Below are 23,066 nucleotides of genomic sequence, written 5' to 3' on the forward strand. Positions count from 1 at the left end.
TGATTAGATCCCTAAAACAGGGCTAAGAAACCTCTCTGGTTGCCAGACTGCCTGGAGCTTCGAAATGAAATTCGAGCGCGCAAGGCAGTATGGGTATACCCAGGCTAACTTTATCCAGCAAATCTTTGGATTTTCTCCCTGAAAAATGACCAAATCATTTATTCATTGTCTTCAGTCCATAAAGTAAACAAAACAAGACTGATTTTCTCCACTGCAGGATAAATAAATAAAGTATTATTTTATCTTAAAATGTCAAAAAATTGGGAAATATGAATCCATATGCGCCATATCCAAAATCCAAGAAGATATCCAGCCTCAGCAGGTCAGGAAACACAAGTGGAAATGAAAAATAAATAAGATAAAAATAAAATAAATAGTGTTTTAAGCTCTACAGTCAGCTACTTAGATAAAAAAGAAACAAATGTGGTCGCCCCCATGTGTTGTATTTATTTATGTATTTTAAAATAATATATATTTATCTGTTTAACTGAAAGCTGTTTTTGTCAGTAAAATGATTAATAAATAAAATGCATTATTAGTTATTATTAATTATAATCGTCTGTATCTTATATGAAAGCAAACTGAATATTATAGAGGTTTGGACTGTAACAGAATATTAATTTAAATATGTCGAGTTGGGAAGTTGTCATTGGAACAAATTAAAAATAACACTTATAATGAAAACAATAATCCAACAGTTAACTCGTCTAGTTAAAGGCAAACATGGAGCAGATTAAGCTTTCAGAGGAGCAGTTGTGATTTAAAGTTGAACAATTTTCTGTTCTTGTGTCAGTAGATTTATTGTAAAGTTCATCAGAGTGAGACGAGCTGCTGGATTATAAAGACGCTGCAAACAAAAAGACGTGAAGATGATTTGCTGCCGGGAGAGAGAGTTTCTGAGGGATTATCTCCAACACGGAGAATCTGAATCGGAGCGGAACATAAAGCACAAACAGCTGATATGAAAACAGAAAGCAGCTTCATGTTTACGTCCGATGGGTAATCTCAGCGCTGACAGATTTATGCAGCAGGAACTAAAAACAAACATGTTTCAGACTCACCTCGTCACTTTGGGCTCGACAGGCTCGGCTGCATTTTCTCACGAAACAGAAACTGTTCGAACGTAAAACTCAGACTGATGACACAAAGATAAACTCGCTATTATTAAACAGAGGATGGAAAATATCACATATTTCTGTCAGTGAACCAAAACGTAACTTTTAAAATAAAACAGAAACAGGACGGTGGAGTGCAGCAGTGAAAGTACATTTAAATGTTATTTCGCTGCGGTCACATTTTCCTCATTGTGTCCTTGTGTTTCACTGCAATATATAAAATCTATATAATCAATAAGTCCTGCAGCTCTATGGAATCAGTATAATCATGGAGAGAAGTGGGAACAACTCTTTGTGCAAAATAACACCGTCAGAATGACAGAAAAAGTTGTATTTCTTGAATAAATTTTGATAAAACAGAATTTATATATAAACACTTTCCCAAGTGCCCACAGGTGTCACGAATGTTGTAACAGACACAAAATTACAAAAAAAGAAATAAAATTACTAAGAAAAGACAAAATTACCCCCCAAAAACCTAAAAATACCAAACAAAGACATAAAGTTTCCAAAAAGACATAAAATCACCCAAAAATATTTGCTCTACATATTGAAGTACAGCCTCTCTTGTCCTCTCCCCTCTGCTCTGTGTAAACAGCCTCTCCTGTCCTCTCCTCTTGGCTCTGTGTAAACAGCCTCTATTATTTGATTTTTATGTATTTATATGTGGAAACATGTGCTCTCAACTGCAAACTGGACAAAGAAAAACTGCCATTAGGACGTGATGTTGTATCGTACTCGTGCTGAAAAACCTTCAGCATACAGTTTAATTCAGACTGAAAGAGAAACCTGCTCTTATCTCTGGTTTTCCCCTCACTGAGTGTGGCGTCAGTCGGAGGCAGAGCTGTGAGCTGCTGTGCCTGGTACAAACTGAGGCTTCAGCAGGAGGAGGACGTTGAAGTGAAAGCGGGATGAAGAGACGGAGGAGTGGAAGGGCTCGATTGTTTATTAAAAGTCAGAATGAAAGTGCAGCTGTATGATATGAAGGCTGTTTAGTGTTTTAGGGCCATTTTAATCTCTACAAACAGATAAACAGAGTCTGTATCTGAAACTTTGTGCTTTCTGTTTGTAGCTGGTTTGTTCAAACCCTTCCCTGCTTTCTGCTCTTTTTCACTCTAAATGGATCATAATTTAGTAGATGAACATCATGCTGTATTGAAGAAGACTTTAAACTAACGATTGAGACCATAAACTCATGAGAATGTTAACTCAGGTCACAAATCAAGTGAGAAATAGTCATTTTCTTATAGACTTAAAACGGGACAGGAGTTCCTTTTGCAGCCAGTGGAGTCCCCCCCTGCTGGCCGTTGGTAAGAATGCAGGTTTTATGGCTCTTCAGCTTTGGTTTCACTGTTCAGGTCCAGAGGATGCCGCTTGATTCAAAGTAGACTGTGTTAATTATGAATAGAGCAAAGAAGGAAGTTAGTGTAAAGAGCGACAAAGTCCACGTAGAGAAGAGGTTGGGGAGGACGGACGGGTCAAACCAACAGATTTTTAACCATATGATCACTGTTCCTGTCCCGTGTAAAACCAAAAATTATATGACACAAATTATACTTAACATACGTTACCCAAACTATAATCTTATTATTTTCCCAAACCCAACCAAGTAGTTTTGTTTCAGTGCAGAACTTTAATCATAATGTGTAACAATGCATGTCACTCTCCAGTAGTCATATACAGGGTTTATTTTTTTATTTTATTCATTTATTTTTTCTCAGGGTAAATGTATATTGTAATAGTTTGTAGTTTTATTCTATTTTGTAGATGGGGTAATTGTATATTGGATTTTTATAGTATTGTGATTTTGTATGTAGTTGTAAAAGCCCAACTAGGGACAGGAGTTGAAAATTAGCTGAAGCTATATCTCTATATGCAGCACATCGGATGCATGTCCTGTATCTATGTTAACTGCATTGTCCTTATCAAATAAAATAAAATAAAAATAAAATATAACTCATGTTTATATGTCTTTTGGTACTTATTGACAAACGATTTATTTTACTTAGGTTTGAGGACGTGTTGATTAAAAAATGTACATAAGTAAATGTATCATCGGTTATGTAGATTATAAGATAACATTATTAATACAGATGCATCAGTGTATCAGCAGCATTTAAGTGTCACAGCTGCTCAAAGTGGAGCTGGTTTTAACTGTTTTATGTGCTGTTAGTCTCTTAGCAGTTCAACCTTATGAAAGAGTCGTGGCTACTGTCTAGTCCTTAAAATCATATGCCTTTAAAACAAGTGAGAAAATCTAGAGTTAAATAGTATTTTAACCTGTTTTTAATTGAAATGAGGCTGTCTAAAAGCGAAACAAGATGTATGAGTTCTGTATTTAAGAAAATACTTCTGGCAAAGTTTTAATGACACATGTAGAATAAAGGGATTTTCACAGAAATATCACAATTTTAAGCTTTGTTTTGGTCACTTTTTCTAATGGAAGCTTTTGTAACCTATGATACGTTCAAGGACCGTTGGAAAGTTCAAACTCAGACGATAATTTTTTATTTTTAGAGTTTATTTTGTCCGATAAAAAGGGCAATTGTTTAAAGAAAAACATACTTTTTTGGTGGGGTTCTGAAGGTTGAACATAGAAAACATGCTGCAATTTTCTTGGATGTTTGCATATGTTTTAAGAAAATAAGGACAAAAAATGAGAACATGATTACAGACAAAAGTGACTTGATAAGAGAGAATTTTGCAACAAATGCATCATAGTTTTGAAGTCATCATATGTTTTGAGAAAGTATGGACTAAAATTAGCACTTGATTATAGACAAAAATAACCTGACTAGAAAAAGATTTTTGCAGTGAATAAATGCATATTTTGAAAAGTTACTGTGTTTTGTGAAAATAAGGACTAAAAAGTAGCTCTTGATTACACACCGGAAGAGAAAGAAATTATTGCATGTGACGAATGCATCACAACTTAAAAGGTCATCATGTGTTTTGTGTGTAAAATCTGAGATTAGATTGATTCAGATAGAGAAAGGACTCGTGGTGAAGGAGAGAACCGGCTCTTGTCTGCTCTCTCAGTACAGAAGAACTCAGTCTCTCTTGTGTTCAAGTATTTTCTGCTCTGTGTGAGCCAACTGTCTTGTGTGTGTGTGTGTGTGTGTGTGTGTGTGTGTGTGTGTGTGTGTGTGTGCGAGGTGTCGGCTGCATCACTCCAGCGGTCAATGGTGACCTCTGTGCTGTAACAGGGCCTTGTTCCCTCTGACCACCGGACCGGGTCAGAGCGGACAGGCGGCCCACTTTCAGTCTGTGTGAACTGGGTCAAAGCCTCGACCCGCTCCTGTTTGTGTCCGAGAATCATTAAATAACTTTTTATCACTTTGACTCGATGTTCAGTGCGTCACAAAGTCCTGCAGACCGTGCTGAAAGCTTTCTAATTTGCAGAGCATTTTTTCTATTTTTGTAATCTGCACATCAGCTGCTGTATATAATTTCCTCCCTGTGGTTTTATTTTAAATGCATTTAAAAAATGTGCCATATTCGACAACTTTTAGGCCGATAAATTAATTGAAACAGGGTGCACATTCCTTAGGCAGACATGTTTCTTTTCTCTCAACATCTGCAGCGCAAAGTGGCTCCGTGGCATTTCTAAATTTAACAGAGCCTTTTGTTTCTGGAAGCTTTTTTCTTTTTCCAACCTGAAGTTTATAAATGCTTTTTGACATGTTTAGATCCTCCGGTCCAGGATTTAGTCGCCTGAAGGCAACATAATGTTCTCTGAACCCCCAATATTTTCCTCACTGTGTCCTTGTATTTCACTGCAAAATATATAAAATAAGTCCTGCAGCTCTATGGAATCAGCACAATCATGGCTAGAAGTGGGAACAACTCCAACATGTCTTTGTGCAGAATAACACAGAATTACATAAATTAGAAAAAAAGTTGAATTTCTTAGATAAATTATTTATTTAAAATTTTGAATAAAATTGATTTTTCTTTTGGTTTGCTCCACATATGTTCCCAGCTTCTCCTGTCCTCTCCTCTCTGCTCTGTGTAAACAACCTCTCCTGTCCTCTCCTCTCTGCTCTGTGTAAACAGCCTCTCCTGTCCTCTCTTCTCCGTGTAAACAGATTTTCAGTGAATATTTGTCACGTGACCGTTGGTCTCAGCAGAATCTTCACAGTGTCTCTGAGGAGCAGAATTTAATGTTTTTAACAGGATCTGGTTAGTGCAAACACTTTATTTTAAATGACACATGTAGGATAAAGAGATTCTTACACAAATATCAACATTTTAAGCTTTGTTTTGGTCACTTTTTCTAACGGGTTATAAAAGGTTATTATAATAACCTATGATTTGTTCAAGGACCATAGGAAAGTTCAAACTCCATTGATAATGTCTGTATTACAGTTTCTTTCTGTGATAAATGGGATTTTTTGCCAATCTTTTAACATCTGTACGTTTGGGGTTCGGAAGGTTAAACCACAGATGAAAATAGTTCCTAACAAATGCACCATTTCCTCCTGTTTGTAAGATAGAAACTCAACTGCCCAGCTGTTTTAGGAGATATTTTTAAAGATGAAACTATGTAGTTGTGGGTTTGGAGCTGACAGGAAGTCAAAGTATTGAGAGATGGAGGAACATATTGTTGGTTTTTGATCAGAAAAACATAGAATATCACTTTATTCTTATGTCTTTTGTTGCTTTACTCCTTTTTCTGCAGTTAAATCTCTACACAGCATCTTGTTCCCTCAGTTTGAAGTTTAAAAATCAGCCCTAAGGGAGAAATTGTAATTTTGGGTTTTCTAACCCTGCGTCTCTCCTTTCAGCCTCATGTATCTGAGGCCGACCTGTTCTTTGTTAAAGCTTCAGCTCTGTTTATAGTCTGTAATATCTTCCATCTGGCTGTTCTTCCACCGCCAACATGTCTTTCCCACTGCATATTCTCTTCCCTCTGTCATCCCTGCAGGTGCCCCCCCCTCATCACCCTCCTCACCCTCCACCCTCTAAACTGGCACAGGCCGCCATGTAACAGTAACCCATTTACAGTGTTGGGAATATGGGTCGGATACACGGCTACACTGCCAGAAGGAAACATCGAGCCCAGCGCCGTATTTCACCCAGTTTCCCATAGATTTATTGGACAGTTAGAGACCATTACTGTACGGAGGGGAGGGGGGATATGCTGTGTTCAGGTCAGGCTGGATTTCACGTAAAAGTGAGTCACCGCTCAGACGGTAGAAGGTCAACGACATTTTCCTGGTAGTGAAAAATCACCTGGATGAGTTTTTGGAAACATTCTCCTTTTGAGAATGTTAACTGAGGTTAGAAATCAAGTCAGAAATAGTCTCATAGACTTCTATGCAAACAGACTTCTTTTTGCAAGTGCAGGCACTTCTGCATTGGTTTCACTTGTCAGCCTCGAGGGTTAACGGGACTGATGGACTTCATGGTGCATTCAGCTGTACGTCGTCATCATTATATTCCATTTTGATTTTATTCCTGCTCCCTCAAACGTGAATAAGAATAATACTGTCACTTTTTTTATTTTTTACTTTATACCCTGCTTGTAGTCCTAGTATATATGTGTATATTTGGCCTATATACTTTATATAGTACATAAAGGCTCGGTCTAATAACATTTGTGCTTTTCTTGCAGTAAACAGAAGAAAATCTTTTACTTATGTGTGTTATTTAGGTTTTATTCTGCTGAGGAAATTTTGGGCAGAGTTCTTCAACATGTTGCCTCTAATCTGCAGATATAAAAAAATATTTGTCAAGTAACTGCAACTTAACAACTTTTTCTAATAATCTGCACTAATAACCTATAATATTAGTTACTGGTGCACTAATAATAATCCATATTGTTAGTTACTGGTGGAAATTAAACAATCAGGTTCATGATTAAATCTTCTGAAAAGAAAGATGAGTATTGGATGCCTGAAAATGAATTGTTTTGAAGGAGTTTAAACTCTCATTCTGTATTTTACACCCTGTGATGTGAGACCAGGTGAAGGCAGGCGAGAAGAATGATGTAAAAGATGATGCTATAAATCAGCTTTATTGGCCAAGTGTATAAACACAAACAAAGAAGTTTTAAGTTGATTTTCATGTACCAGCTTTCTGACACTGAAATTAAACAGTAGTGTTATTGTTCCACTAACTCATCCTCAAAGTGCAGAAAATAATAAGTCATGAAACCCAAATACACAAAAGCTTGAATTCGGCAGAGTTGGTGGATCCTAACCACCATAAACAAAATGTCTTTTGTTTTGGACAAATTGTATTTATATCCGCCATTTGCATTGACTGTATAATAATAATAGTGAACATAGTCACCGTCATGTCACCTGTTGATTTGGCTGTCCCAGTCTTTGCTTTTGGCTGTCGGCATATTGGGCTTTTTTTTGCAACCAGAACACGCGCAGAACTTCTAAACAAACAGCCGAATCCTCAGAGCGTCTTTCAGTCCAACTGAACACTGAACAAGATGTTTATAATCAACCAAAGTGTTCCAACTAAGACTAAAGACTTGAAACTTAAGATTTAGACCATAAACTCATTATAAGAATGTTTACTGAGGTCACAAATCAAGTCAGACATAGTCATTTTCTCATAGACTTCTATGCAAACAGACTTCTTTTTGCAAGAATGCAGGTTTTAGGCACTAATGCATTGGTTTCACTCGTCAGCTTCGAGGGGTTACCGGGACTGATGGACTTCATGGTGCATTCAGACATACCTCGTCATCATTATATTCTATTATAATTTTATTCCCTCTCCCTCCCTCCAATATATGAATAAGGACTGTACTGTCACTTTTTTATTTTTCACTTTAAAACACTGGTTGTAGCCCTAGTATATATGGTATATATGGTGTATATGCTATATATATAGTACATGAAACCTCAGTCGAGTCACATTTCCAGTTATTCTGATTTTCTTGCAGTGGACAAAATAAAATCTTATTCTTATTTGTGTTATTTAGGTTTTTTTTTTCTGCTAAGGGGATTGTGGTCAGAGTTCTTAAACATGTTGCCTCTAATCTGCAGATATTAAAAAAAAATATATTTGATGTCAAGTTGACATCTTAAATCTTCATGAAGAGACAAAATAATGTCATTACCACATAATCCTGCAATTTGGTGACTACAAATGCTCTTATCTGCCCTCATTCTAAAGCCCATTTATTACTGTTATTACTGTAATGTTGAAGTATTGATTTCTTTTAAGTATTTATGGATCCGGAGCTGGGACAGAGACTTTATCAGAGTGTTATAAAGGCTGAGCGAGCGGGTCACAGCAGAGGGCTCGACCTCTGCCCCCTCTGCTACAGATGGAGGCTGTGATTGTGCTGGTTTTTGCGGGTGTAATCTTGCAGGATTTGAGCAACCCCCCCCCCAGTCCTGGATCATGATCAGCCGGACCGGCTTAGCCTCAGAGGTCTCAGCATCTGTCAACACCCGTTCACATCACGCTCTCCCCCAAAGCAGATCTGACACATGAGCCTGCTCTGCTTCCACACAGAACAACTGTTTGTTTGAATTATATTATTATAAATAAAACTAATATTGTGACTGTTTCTGTGTGTTTTTCAGATCCGGCATCATGGGGAAAGGCTGCCTGACAGCGACCAAGTACTTCCTGTTCCTCTTTAACCTCATCTTCTTTGTGAGTATTTCATCTCCACTGATGATTTATAATAAATAATTTGCCATTAACCCTCTGTATTAAACCCTCTGTAAACCTCTCTATTTCACTGCAAAATATAAAATCTATAAATCTATAAGTCCTTCAGCTCTATAGAATCAGCCCAATCATGGCTAGATATAGGAACACCTCAAACATGTCTTTGTGCAGAATAACACAGTTAGAATGACAGAAATCAGAAAAAAAGAGAAAATTTCTCTGATATTTTTTAATTTTTTAATTGAAACAAATGGATTTTATATATAAACACTTTCCCGAGTGCCCACAAGTCTCCTGGGTGTTGCAAAATCAGTTTTCTCCACATATTAGACATATTGAAGTATTGTCATATGTGCTGAAACAGTCCATAAGTCCACAGTCAGGCTTTCTATATCGTGGCTAAAACTGTAAAATGTAATGGTTTTTTACAGGACAGAAATATTTCATTTTTAAGCTTTGTTTTGGTCACTTTTTCTAATGAAAACTTTTGTGACCTAAGGTCCATCCGAGGACTGTTGGAAAGTTCAGACTCTGATGATAATTACTGTTTACAGTTTCTTTCTAAAGTCAACAAGACATTTTTGGCTTTTTTTTTTCTTAAAGAAAACATACAGTTCTAAAGGATAAATCTGGTGATATTTAATTTTTCTTTGTTACCATCAAAGAATCCAATAAAAAGACCAAAACCAAAAATTTCAGTGTCTCTGAGGAGCAGAATTTAATGTTTTTAACAGGATCTGGTTAGTGCAAACGCTTTATTTTTAATGACACATGTAGAATAAAGAGATTCTGACACAAATATCAACATTCTAAGCTTCGTTTTGGTCACTTTTGATAATGAAAACTTTCGTAACTGATGATCCGTTCAAGGACCATTGGAAAGATCAAACTCTGATGATAATGCCTGTTTTTACAGGTTCTTTCTATGATGAACGGCATTATTTTGGCATTTAAAAAAAACAAACATACTTTTCTGGTGGAGTTTAGAGGATAAAAAGACATTACGCACCTTTAAAAGACTGTCAGAGAGCCGCTCTCTTGCATGCCATGTTTGGTTTATTTAATATAGAATCACAATGACATTTATAATAAAGTAAAACCAGATAACACTTGATAATACAGCAGCCTGTGGAAGGAGCTGTTAACAACCTGCTGAACATATTCTAAGGTAGAGCTCCTATTCGCCCAAACTGATACGAGCTGATAAATTCCCAATTTATCATGGTTTTACAGGAACTTTGTTGCTCCTTAAAGAGAAACTTTTCAGATGAACAAAATATATCTGACTAATGGAAGAAAAAGGGAAAAAAACAGGTTTTATTTTAATTTAAAATTTAAAAAAGCAGCTGCAGGAACCTTAAGTGCCGTTAAGAGGACTGAAGAATTATAATAAAGTTGTTTTGACAGTGAAAGTGTGAAGTCGTGTCGACAGAAGACGAGCCGTCAGCCTCGTTCTGTTTCTGTCTCTTTGTGAGTTTTAATTACAGCAGAAGAAAAGTCTGTGGCCCAGTTAAACTCTGATGATTCTCTCTGTCGTTTCTTCAAATGAAATCTGTGATCTGACGTTCAGCTTCTTAGCAACAGATAAACACCCTGAGAGAGTGTGTGTTCTTATTCCTGCACTTATGAGAGGATTTACACACACACACACACACACACACACACACACACACACACATTCAGTTGTAACTCACAAGGGACATTTTTGTTTTGTTTCCCTTGTAATTAGTATTTCATATTGAATATTGTCAAATTAAACTGAAGCTCCAGCTTTTAAATTTAAGTCACAAAAATAAACCGTCTCATCTGTCCTCTGGGTACTAAAAAATAAAAGTGTTAAAAAGCAGCTGTAACCATTAATTATGATGTCTGTTCTTTTATTCTAATTTTAGCAACAATACAAATGAGCTGGTTACACTGTAAAGTTACTATTTTTTTCATATTTTTTAGACTGTATCTCTGGATTTGACCATTGAGAGACACTGAAGCTCTTAAAACTGAAAACTAAAATATTAAACTCAGGTTTTGACCTGTTAACATCCTGAAACAATTTTAAAAAATGAACAAGTGACAGTCTGCACACCTTCAATATTTAATAATCTGTCCTCTCAAGCATGTGAAAAAGTAAAGAGTATCCTAATTGAGTAAGTCATGCTACTGGTTTAGCATCCAGAGAGCAGATCTTCACTTTGTTGCCAAAAAAATCTTCAGTTATTCTACAGATATATATTTTAAATACAGATATTTACAGAATTAAAAAAAAAGAAATTGTCTGTAAAATAACTTGTGGTTATTTACTGTTATTGTTGTTGTTGTCATTTATATCGCGCCCGGAACCACAAATCAATCAATTAGACTTATTTATATAGCACTTTTCATACAAGAGAAATGTAAGACAAAGTGCTTCACATAAAAAAAAAAATAATAACAATAATAAAACATAAAAACAAGCAAACACCCTCCATCCCATTATAAACAAAGCACAAACTGAGGAAGCTCCATCTCAACGTGGAGCAGTGAGGAAACACAAGAGGCAGCTTAGAAATTAATTAGATAAAATAAATACATAATTATATATATATATATATATATATATATATATATATATATATATATATATATATATATATATATATATATATATATATATATATATATATATATATATATATATATATATATATATATATATATATATATATATATATATATATATATATATATACACACACACACCACAGAGAGAATACGACGCCTCACCGTGGGTTTTTTTTTTTTTTTTTAAAGGCTCCCAGAAGACCTGAGGGTTCATAGGATAAAAGTAAATCAGATAAATAGGCTGGACTAAAACCATAAATAGATTTATAAACCAGTAAAAGAATCTTAAAATCAAACTTGTCTTGAAGGGTTTTACAGGCTGAGCAGGATCCAACGCCTTCTGACTTTTGACCCTCGCAGCAGAAAAGGAAGAATCCTTTAAAAACCTAACCTTTAATAACCTCTGATTATCTGTGTTCCAGCTCTGCGGCGCCGTCATCATGGGCTTTGGGCTGTGGCTCCTGCTGGACAATCAGAGCTTCATCGTCATCCTGAGTGAGTTTCTCTCTTTCTCATGTTTATTCTTCTGACCTGATTCTTTTTATTTGCATGTTTTGTTCTAAATATCACTGCAGTGAAGTCAGTTTTTGTCTGTGTGTTGTTTCCACTTTAGATGAGATAAAATTCTCCTGGCTGCACAAAGAGCCAAATGTTTATTTGTTTTCCTCTTGTGGACCCGTTTACACTAATCCACTTGTAGAGAGCATTCAGGCCAAAACACACGCAGCTGAAAACAGGCCAAGATCTGTCTGCAGGCTCACTGTGTGTGTGTGTCTTTAAGTTTATTTTTGTGTGTGCTTGAGTTCAAGACAGGGAGAGAAATACAGTGGAAACCAGCAGCAGACATGTTACAATTTGAATTTTTTTTCCTTTACACCCAGTCATGCATACAATGATTAATATGAATTGGGGACAGGGCTCCACATATTGAAGTATTGTCATTTTTCCAGCCTCTCCTGTCCTCTCCTCTCGGCTCTGTGTAAACAGCCTCTCCTGTCCTCTCCTCTCTGCTCTGTGTAAACAGATTTTCAGTGAATATTTGTCACATGACCGTTGGTCTCAGCAGAATCAATCATGTCTTCTCAGTGTCTCTGAGGAGCAGAATTTAATGTTTTTAACAGGATCTGGTCAGTGCAAGCATTTATTTAAAATAACACATGTAGAATAAAGAGATTCTGACACAAATATCAACATTTTAATCTTCGATTCGGTAACTTTTTTCTTAATTTAACTTTTGTAACCTGTGATCCGTTCAAGGACCGTCGGAAAGTTCAGATTCTGATGATAATGCCTGTTTTTACAGTTTCGTTTTACAGTAAGCGATTTTTGTATTGTTTTTAAGGAAAACATACTTTTCAAACCTGCCCGCTGATAGGTGATGTAAAGGATAAATCTGGTGATATTTTATATTTTTCTTTATCGTCAAAAAATCCAATAAAAAGACCAAAACGACAACGACACAGTGTCTCTGAGGAGCAGAATTTAATGTTTTTGACATGATCTGGTTGGTTTAAACGCTTTATTTTTGGACACAAAATGACAAGTTTAAGCTATTTTCACAGTAATATCAACATTTTAAGCCTAAAGGAAACTTTTGTCACACATGATACGTTCAAGGACCGTCAGAAATCGTACTTGTTGGACAGCATCTCGTGTCTTGTTTCAGACTTGAACTTCCACGTTTACACTGTAATTAACCCAAACATCTCTGCTTCTGCATTCCATTGCTGCATCTCTGCAGCAATGGAAACTAAATCAACTCAGAATCAGTTTTAATGTAGTTATTCCACCTGTTTTATCTGCTGGATCTGCAGTCTGAAGCTCTGAGCGACTCGCTGGTCGAGGTCTGTGTGTGTTCACTGAACAGTTCAGTTAAACACAAGTGTCCTGCAGATTTCCTGCATGTTTCTGTCTGTCTGCTTCTCTGCACTGTGTTTAAAAAAAGGAAATTCCTTTAAGCTACAAATCTCTCTCTGTCTCTGTCTCTTTTCTGTTGCTCTGTGTCTCTCTCATCCGGCCTTCAGTTACTGTCCTCTTACTGACAGAAAGAAAACTGTCTCCTGTTAGATTAAAGGAATCATTTGACATTCAGGAAATATGTTTATAGTTTAGCAGCAGAGAGAAAATCCTCTACTGAGCTGGCAGACAGGTGAAGGAAATATTAAGACTCTTTTCTCAAGGAAAAGTACAAAACCACACTGCAAAAATAAGTTGCATTAATGTAGAAGTACGTTTATTCAGGTAAATGTAGTTAAAGTATAAAACGTCCTGCAGACTGTGACTGTTGTTCTATGATACATGATATAATTAGATTGTTATTGCTTATGCATTAATGTAAAAACAGATTTTACTGTTATCTAACAATTGTTTTCATTCAGTTCAAGAGTACACTACTTTTTTTTTTTTTACTACAGTATTATTCAAATGCTTAATGGTCTTGAATCTGAATTTTACATATATAAAAAACAAAAACAAAAATACACATCATATAGCTAAGGGGAAGTTGCATCATTTTACAGCTATCCTAAAGAAAAACCATAAATTTAAGAAACCAAAAAGCTTATATATAAGCTAATATATATATATATATATATATATATATATTTAATTATTATTATTTTATTTTTATTTTTTTTTCAATATAAATATTTACTGTTTTTAAAAAAAAAAAAAGAAATTATCCATAAAACTAACTTACGGTCGTTTACTGTTATTTGATGATAAATGTTTAGCAACTTTTGCTGCCGAACATTTTAACCGTTTTATTATCATTTTAGTTTGGAAACTAATTTACAAACGTCCTCCCTAACTAACTTTCGTTACAATGAATGTGACCGTTGGATGTGAAAATATCTACGATGGCCTGTTAGGGCCAAGTATGAAAAAATAATCATAATATGGACCCGGGGGAGGGGGGTAATATTTCAAGAAAATAGTGGCAAATTCACGAGATTAAAGTGGAAAATCTGCGAAAAAGAAGTGGAGGCTGGGTTTAGGGATTCTTTATTCATCTCTGAAGTGTGTGTGTATGTTTCCAAATGCACTTGTGGTACCGGATGGACCCAGTGAGGCGTCTCGTAAATCTGCGACTTTTTTTCTCCAAATATTACCTCCCTCTCCTTGGTCTGTATTTATTTATTTTTTTCATACTTGGCCCTAATACAGCGTAAATATCTCAATAAAATCTAAAAAAATTATTCTTGATGTTCACAATGCTTCCAAACGGGTGGCGGGAGAGGCGGCCACGCCCACTGACGAGACGGGAAGTATTTATAATTACTTTCATATCGTTGGCGAAGTTTTAAAAGCTCCGTCTTCTTTCTGTCTGATAAGTTTGGTAAAAGTGAGAGTTTATCAGAGATAGAAGAGACGAGCAGCGAGAGAGAGAGACACTGAAGAGCTGCTGCAGAAATAGAGAGACAGACATTGAGCTGCTGTAATAGAGAGACTGTGTAGTGTGTGTCTGTCTCTGTGTGTGTCTGTGTGTGTGTGTGTGTCAGTGAGGACATTTGTCCCGCCCTGCAGGTGTCCTCCCTCAGACACTGGGCTCTTTCTGCTCCGTCCAGCATCAGCATGCATCACATCAGCCCAGTGCGCTCACCGCCTTACTCATCACTGCACACACACACACACACACACACACACACACACACACACACACACACACACACACACACACACACACACACACTGCATCACTACATCACCGGTCAGTGCGAGCAGCGGGGACGGGGGACGGACGGCGTGCGTGCAGGACTTCCATGGTGGCGGGTGAACGTGCAGCAGTTTAACAGTTTATCTTTGTGTCTGCAGTTAAATGAGACGTATTGAAGGTTTGTGAGCGTCTCTGACGAACCAATCAGCTGCTGGAACCTGCGACACGCCGCTGAGTCACAAAATGACCTCGTACCCGCCGTATGATATCATCACATGAGGTTATTATGGGATGGATCAGACAAACAAAAACAGGAGGGAGACCTCGGGGAACACTGCAGCCGTCAGTCATCACACTGTCACTAAGAACATTCACCCAACTACAGTTGTACAATTATTTACCCAACAAATTATTATATTTACTCGCTAATACAATTATTAAGTTGCGGGATGGAAAATTTCTTTTGGATTTAAAGGAAATTAAATACTTTTTAATTAAGCTTTGAATTTGAAGTAATATTTTAATCTGAATTTTTAAGTTGTAATTTGTTTTGTTTTTTATTTTTATATTTATATTATAGTAGTATTTTAATTATTGTTTATTTTATAGTATTTATTTTTATACATGTTTTACAGTTTACAGTTTAGTTGTCATTTAAGTTTTATTTATTATATGTTTTTATCATTATATTATATTATTTATAGATTTTTATATATGTATATCATACATTTAATGTCATATTAATTGTATATTAATATTATGTTTATTACAATCATGCTTTTAATTATTAGTGGGCTTTGTCTATTTAATTAAACCCTGAAATTCCAATTATCATATTTTTTATCATTATATATATATATATATATATTCCTCCTTCAGTTCAACAAAGATGAGGGGTTAACAGAAAGATTCGAGATTAATTCAAGAACTTTTCAGTTTCATTGTGCTTGCACTTCACGACTTCACAAATATTTACCAGACTAAATTAAGGCAAGGGTCCACTCTGTGTGGAGTTTACATGTTCTCCCCGTGTCCGCTGCAGGTTCTCAGACAGTCCAAGAGTGATTAAGAGATAATAGACATCAGTAATCAAAAGTACAACATAATCTTATCAATGTAAAGTATAATACAATAGTGATAAAATACAGCTAAAAGTGAGTAAAACATCAGCAGAAGTTGGAGGGATGTTTTGGGTGTTTGTGTAGGAAAACTGCACCAGTGGCTGATACCGTTGTAGTAAAACACTGAGGGGCTGAAGAATGCACAATGCAACATTTAGTCCTGTTTCAGCATTACTGTGTAGTCGGGAGCTGCAGGTCGACCTGAACATGGTGCACACGTGTGTCAGAGCTCATAAACACACACACACGGTTTTACATTTCCTGCCCCCCCCCCTCCCCCTCTGCAGCCTCATTTTCCATCATAAACCCTCTGTGTTTCTGTTCGTCTTGGTTTGGAGCGGCGTGCCCTGGTTCACTGATCCCCAGGGGGTTCCCATGATGCCTCGGGGCCACGAGGGCTCACTGAGGGGTTTTAAAACGCTGCATGGTGAACATCCACACGCTGCTGCTTCACAAACTTCACTAAACCTTCAGCAGCTGCATCAGACCCTGTTCTCCTGTCTGAAATGAGTTTGTGATGAGTCTAGAGGATATTTCCTGTCCTGAGCTGAACTGGATCTTATTTTAGCTTCCTGTGTTACGTTGGACTCTCATCACTCGCTATAAGTGGAGCAACGCAGACACACATTTGCTTCTGATTTCATTCATTTTTTCACACATGTTGCTGCGTCAGAGAGGCTCGTCTGGTTTCACTTTGTAAAATCTCTCCATTCAGAAATAACAAACCATGAAATGGCCTCTGCTCCTGTTTTTCATCTGATGTATGACGATAAAGTATCAAATAATTTTTTCAGATTTTGTGTTTTTTATAGACTTCTGTATGATTAATAAAATCCCTTCACTTGGACTGTCACAATAACACATCTTTTAGGATGATATATTTTCCCAGAAACTCAAGATAAACTATAGTATCATTGTATCAATGTTGTTTTAGTTTTATAACCATATTAGAGCATAATAAGTATTTTAGGATGCTAAGTTAGAAAAAGTGCTTCAAACTACTCAGGTACTTGTAAACATGCTGGTTAGATATAAATCAGGGTGTTTTTTTTTTTAGATTTTTGTATAAGAATGGTTCACAGCAAGAAAAGTTTTTTATATTAGAAGTTTTAATCATTGGGTTTTACATTATTTGCATGTTTCTATTATATTTTATTATTCATATGTATTGATTTTATTTACATTTTTAAAATACTTTTATTTTTGTCATTTTTATTTTGCAAATATTTATTATTGTTTTAGTTTTTATTTTATTTTATCTGTGTTTAAAAAAATTTCTGTGTTGTGCTTTGGCTGTTGAAGCTTTAAGTCATAATTTATTTTAAAGCTTAAGTTACTCGCTTTTTTATGATTTATAGTGTTGCACATGTAGTTTTTATGCGACACAAAATATATTTTTAAATTCTCCCTCTTTCTCGTCCTGTTTGTGCTGTTTATTGAAAAACGTGGCCAGTTTACCTTTTTTTTATTTTATTTTTTAGTACTTTGCACTGATAACAATTTAACATTGGTCTCTTTTTAACTGCCGTCTTTATTATTTTATTATCATATTATCTTGTAATTGCATGTAGTTTGCTCCTCTGGTCCTTATAAATGCAGTTTTGTTCCTCTGTATCTTGTGAAAAAATGTGACAGGAGGCAAAAAAACTCCCTGAATCAGCATGTTGGCTGAAGACAAACTTCACCATATTAATATTGTGGTAACATGAAGTTTTGTTCTCTCTCACACAGATAACTCGACAGCTGTGAAGGTCGGCTGCTACATCCTGATCGGAGTCGGAGCTTTCTCCATGCTCATGGGCTTCCTCGGCTGCTTGGGAGCCATTTATGAGATCCGCTGCCTGCTGGGCCTGGTGAGTGACACTTTATATACCTGTATATAAAGTATGTTCAGTCTGACGTGATGATGAATAATGCAGCCGTGTGCGAGCTGAAGATTTAGTGTAGAGATTTAACCATCAGAATGATTCACCCAGAGGACAAAAAGCTGCTGAACCTCCGGACATGAAGGTTTGAGTCTCTGCTGCACAGAAACAATCAAGAGTTCACCTCCACAACACTTGATGCCTGATACATAATGTTCTTCTTTGTATGCTACATTATTTTTAATAGTTTCTAAAGGTTTGAAAGCTGTCCTGAACCTCTGAATGAGCAAACTGTTTACAATGTGCACAGTTTATAGAACTATGCAAGGACGAAGGAGAGGTCACATTTCTGAGTTGTGTTGTGGTTACAAACTGTGAAACACTGAAACAGAATCAGAAAAATACAGGAGAAGCTGCAGGAAAGTGAAAAAGGAAAATACAGAAATCTTATGAAAATAAAAATAAAATCTTACAATCTTGAAATATTTATATTATATTTGTGTTTTTATGTTATTTATTTTATTGTTCTTTTATATATATATATATATATATATATATATATATATATATATATATATATATATATATATATATATATATATAATTATTTTTTACAGTTTATAGTTGTCTTTTTTTTATTCTTGCAAAGTTTTATTATATATATATATGTATATATATATATATTTACAATCTTGAAATATTTATATTATATTTGTATTTTTTATGTGTATATATATATATATATATATATATATATATATACATATATTTACTCACTAATACAATTATTAAGTACCTGCGGGACTTAGACCTTTGAATTAAATCCATTTTTATTAAGCTTTTAATTTGTAGTAATATTTTAACCTGAGTTTTTAAGTTGTAATTTGTGTTTTACATTATTTTTATATTTATATTATATTTGTATTTTTTTATATAATTTATTTAAAGAATGACAACTATAAAAAAAAATCTATAGTCTAGTCTATAGTTGTATTATATAGATATAATTATTATTATTTTTGATACATGTCATTAATTAATTTAAGATTTGCAAAATATAAAGAAAAATAGAATGCAATAATTATATTATATTTATTACAATCATGTTTTTAGTAATTAGTGGTCTTTGCCTATTTTATTAACCCCTGAAAGTCCAATTTAATGTTGAATTTCCTCATTTTAACACATTTGTGGACAGTATTTCAACTCTCAGAACTTTAATTCTGAAAGTAATAATCTTCAATCAAAGTTTCTGCATTTGCTGTGGCGACGATCCCCAAAAAATCACTCACAGTTTGTATTTGTGGGAGGTGAGATCCAAAAACACACCTGCAGTTACTGCTTATTTCTAAAAGTGCTGCAAAGAGAACCAGACAGATCTTTGACATTATAACTTAAAGTAAAAGTACCCCAGTGTAGAAATACCCTGTTAAAACTGTAAAGAAGTAAGAGCCTGAAAAATGAAGCTCGAGTGGAAATGCAGTTCCTCAACTGGCCACTTGAGGCTCCAAACACAAGTCAATCGTCATAGACCTCCATGTTAAAATTCCCAACATTAGAGCAGAAATAAAAACATTTACAGCCTGGTGCAAAAAAAAGTTTTGATCCCAATAGCTAATTAAACTGTTCATGATGAGGCAGGAGATTTTTTTCACACACCTGATTTATATTAAGGCTTAAAGTTAAACACAATTAAGGGTGTTGTCTCTGAGTGACTCTCAGCTCCAATGTCGGATTAGATGAGAGTTTGAGCTTTCTGAAGAGTGAAGAATGGAGCTTGAAGTGATCGATTCCTCCTGAGTGACATCACAGAGACTACGTCAATATTTTAGAAAGATTTTTTTTTTTTTTTTGCAGAAGTCTGCAGAACACAATTTGCAGGCTGGAACATCTCTGCAGCACCACAGAACTTAACTCAGAATTATGTTTTTTCCACATATTTTTGCCACCTCTTGCAATGTGGATATTGCACTTTAGTCCATATTTTGATTAATTATGCAGCCCTAGATCTACTTCTTTGCTTGCATGCTGAAGATAAATAATAATTTTATGACAACAAATGCTGTTAAAACAGTGGTGGAAATTAAAGTATTTGCATTCTTTACTCGAGTAAAAGTGACAATACTACACTGTCAAAAGTCCTGCATGGAAAATGTTAATTTTTACTACAATGTATAACAGTAAAAATTCTCGATAATGCAGAGAATTGTTCACTTTTATGTGCTGGAGTTTTACTGTACCTGTGTTGCATGTTTAGTTGAGTTTGTGCATTTTGTTTAGCTTGTGTTTTAGCTTCTACCAACTTTAAAACGTTAAACTTCTAAGTGAAACCTTTAAAGGTCAGATTTTCCTTTTATTAGCCCCACAACGGGGAACTTTTCAACTTTACACCAGCAAAGTGGAGGGAAAAATAGAAAAAGCATCAATAAAATAACAATAAAAAGTGTTTAAGAAGCAACATAAACCAGAAGAAATATAAAAAGTATAACAATTCAAACAAGAAATAGGAACAGTTTATAGATCATATAGAGCATTGCACAGAGAAATGTTGCACATTAAAGTTAAAATTGGTGAAAATAAAAGTATTTGCATTCTTTACTTGAGTAAAAGTAACAATATTACACTGTAAAAAGTCATGCAAGGAAGATGTTCATCTTTAAATGTTTGCAGTGTATTCCAAGCAGATTTTACACAAAGTATAAGAGGTAAAAGTTCTCAATAATGCAGAGAAATATTCACTTTAATGTGCTGGAGTTTTACTGCTGGTGCATGAATGTGTTGGTAGTTATCAGGGTTTATACAACACTTGTTAGCAGATGCATTAATTGGTTTGTTGACTGGTGAACATCTGCAGCTCCAGATGTTTCCAGTGTAACATCTGTTTGTTTTCTCTCTCCTCAGTACTTCACCTGCCTGCTGCTGATCCTCATCGCTCAGATCGCCGCCGGGGCTCTCATCTACTTCCAGAAGGACACGGTGAGTGATGTCACTTCCCTTTTTACTTTTTATGCGAGTTGTTTTGTTTCTGTGCGTCTCACCTGGAAGGAATGTGGAACTCTGTCACACCTTTCTGCTGTGGTCGGTCCTGGTTGACGCCCTCGATGTGTCGGGACAGGCTCAACTATGTGCTGCAGGACGGCAGAGACACGTGCTGCCAACAGAAACACGATCTGCTCCTCCAACTGACATAAACATGTCGATGTGAAGGTATCGGCGCTCAGCGCGGCGTCGCCCTCTGCTGGTCCGGTCTGAGACGGTTCACTGAGGAAAGAAGGAGCAGAACAAAGGCTGCACAATCACCCTGAAACAAGCTTTTAATGATGAGTTTTAGCTGCAGTATTTTGCCTTTTATCAACTTTAAATCAGTTTAATTTCTAAGTGGAACTAGGATAAGATAAGATATAAACTTTCCGTGGGAATTAAAGGGAATAAACCGAGAATCTACAAAATTGAAGGTTGGCCCTTAAAACAGGGAACTTAAAAATGGTTGGAAAAAATGTATTTTAGCTGGACTAAAACGACCAGATTTCATGCAAGTACATGAGTAATATTTAACTCAACATTCATAAGTTTTGCTTAGAAAATAAATGAGTTGGATTAATTCAAAATATTTTAAAGATATAAAATATTTAAAAAATATATAAATAATTTACAGATATAAAATGTTTTAAATGTAAAGATACAAAATATTTAAAATATTTTACAGATATAAGATATTTCAAATGTTTTAAGATGTATAAAATATTTCAAAAATATAAAATACTTTAAATATATAAAATACTTTATATATAAAATGAATAAAGTGGGAATTTACAAAATTGAGGAGCAGAACAAAAGCTGCAAAATAACCCTGAGAACAGCTTTTTATAAAGTGTTTTAGCTTCAGTATTTTTGCCTTTTATCAACTTTAAACCAGTTAAGTTTCAAAGTGAAACTATAATAAGATAAGATATAAATCTTCCATGGGAATTAATGGGAACTTATAGGAATTAACATGAATAAACTGAGAATCTATAAAATTGAAGGTTGGCCCTTAAAACGGAGAATTTAAATATGGTTATAGAAAATATATTTTAGCATAATCTTGACTAAAACAACCAGATTTCATGCAAGTACATGAGTAATATTTAACTCAACATTCATGTTTTTGTTGTTCAATAAAATAATTAAAACTTTGTAAAGTTGTACTTACAAATAAATCTGTTGGAATGTTTTTTTTGTTATTTTGCAGGATGGAAACAAAATATTTATACTGATGTTTGGATATGATACAGTTCATTTAAATTACCCACAATTTCCAGTTAATTCCCATGAATTCTCCATCTTAACTTCCCATGGAAAGTTTCTGGAAATTTACCGGAAAGTTTCCAGCTCTTTGCAGCCGCACCTGTGTCACATGTTTAGTTGAGTTTGTGCATTTTGTTTAGTTTGTGTCTTAGCTTCAGTATTTTGCCTTTTATCAACTTTAAACCAGTTAAATTTCAAATTAAAACTATGATAAGATCAGATTTTCCTTTATTAGCCCCACAACGGGGAACTTTTCAGCTTAACAGCAGCAAAGTGGAGAGCAAAAATAGAAAAAGCATCAATAAAATAACAATAAAAAGTAAAAAAAAAAGTAACAAAAACCAGAAGAAATATAAAAAGTAAAACAATTAAACAAGAAATAGGAACAATTTATCGATCATATAAAGCATTGCACATAGGAGTGTTGCACATTGAGAAATTATTTTTTTTAAAGATGTCAAATATTTTTAATATATATATATAAATAATTTACAGATATCAAATATTTTAAATACATCAAATATTTTAAATGTATCAAATATTTTAAATGTATCAAGTATTTTAAATATATTTAAATAATTTTCAGGTATAAAATATTTTCAATATATATAAATATTTTACAGACACAAAATATTATATCTAATATAATATCTAATGGGGCTGCAACACAACTCATTGTAAATCAAAGAGTTTTTAAGTTCGATTTGATTTAAGATCTTTAAAAATAATAATTTGAATTAAAAATGACATTGGTTTTCTTTCATTTCAGCTCTGTAGT

General features: G+C 34.8%; 1 protein-coding gene across 1 annotated transcript in view; it reads left to right on the forward strand.

Moving 5' to 3' along the window:
* LOC131991121 (CD82 antigen-like) overlaps window positions 1–23,066 on the forward strand; it is a 42,013-nt gene that overhangs the window by 13,561 nt on the left and 5,386 nt on the right. Inside the window, exons 2-5 of the mRNA XM_059356433.1 lie at window positions 8,672–8,744; window positions 11,783–11,855; window positions 17,868–17,989; window positions 20,903–20,977. Of these exons, the coding sequence (XP_059212416.1) occupies window positions 8,682–8,744; window positions 11,783–11,855; window positions 17,868–17,989; window positions 20,903–20,977 (333 nt within the window). The 5' untranslated portion in view covers window positions 8,672–8,681. The remainder of the gene's footprint in view (window positions 1–8,671; window positions 8,745–11,782; window positions 11,856–17,867; window positions 17,990–20,902; window positions 20,978–23,066) is intronic.

Source organism: Centropristis striata, chromosome 2 (genome assembly GCF_030273125.1).
Source record: "Centropristis striata isolate RG_2023a ecotype Rhode Island chromosome 2, C.striata_1.0, whole genome shotgun sequence".
Lineage (NCBI taxonomy): Eukaryota > Metazoa > Chordata > Actinopteri > Perciformes > Serranidae > Centropristis > Centropristis striata.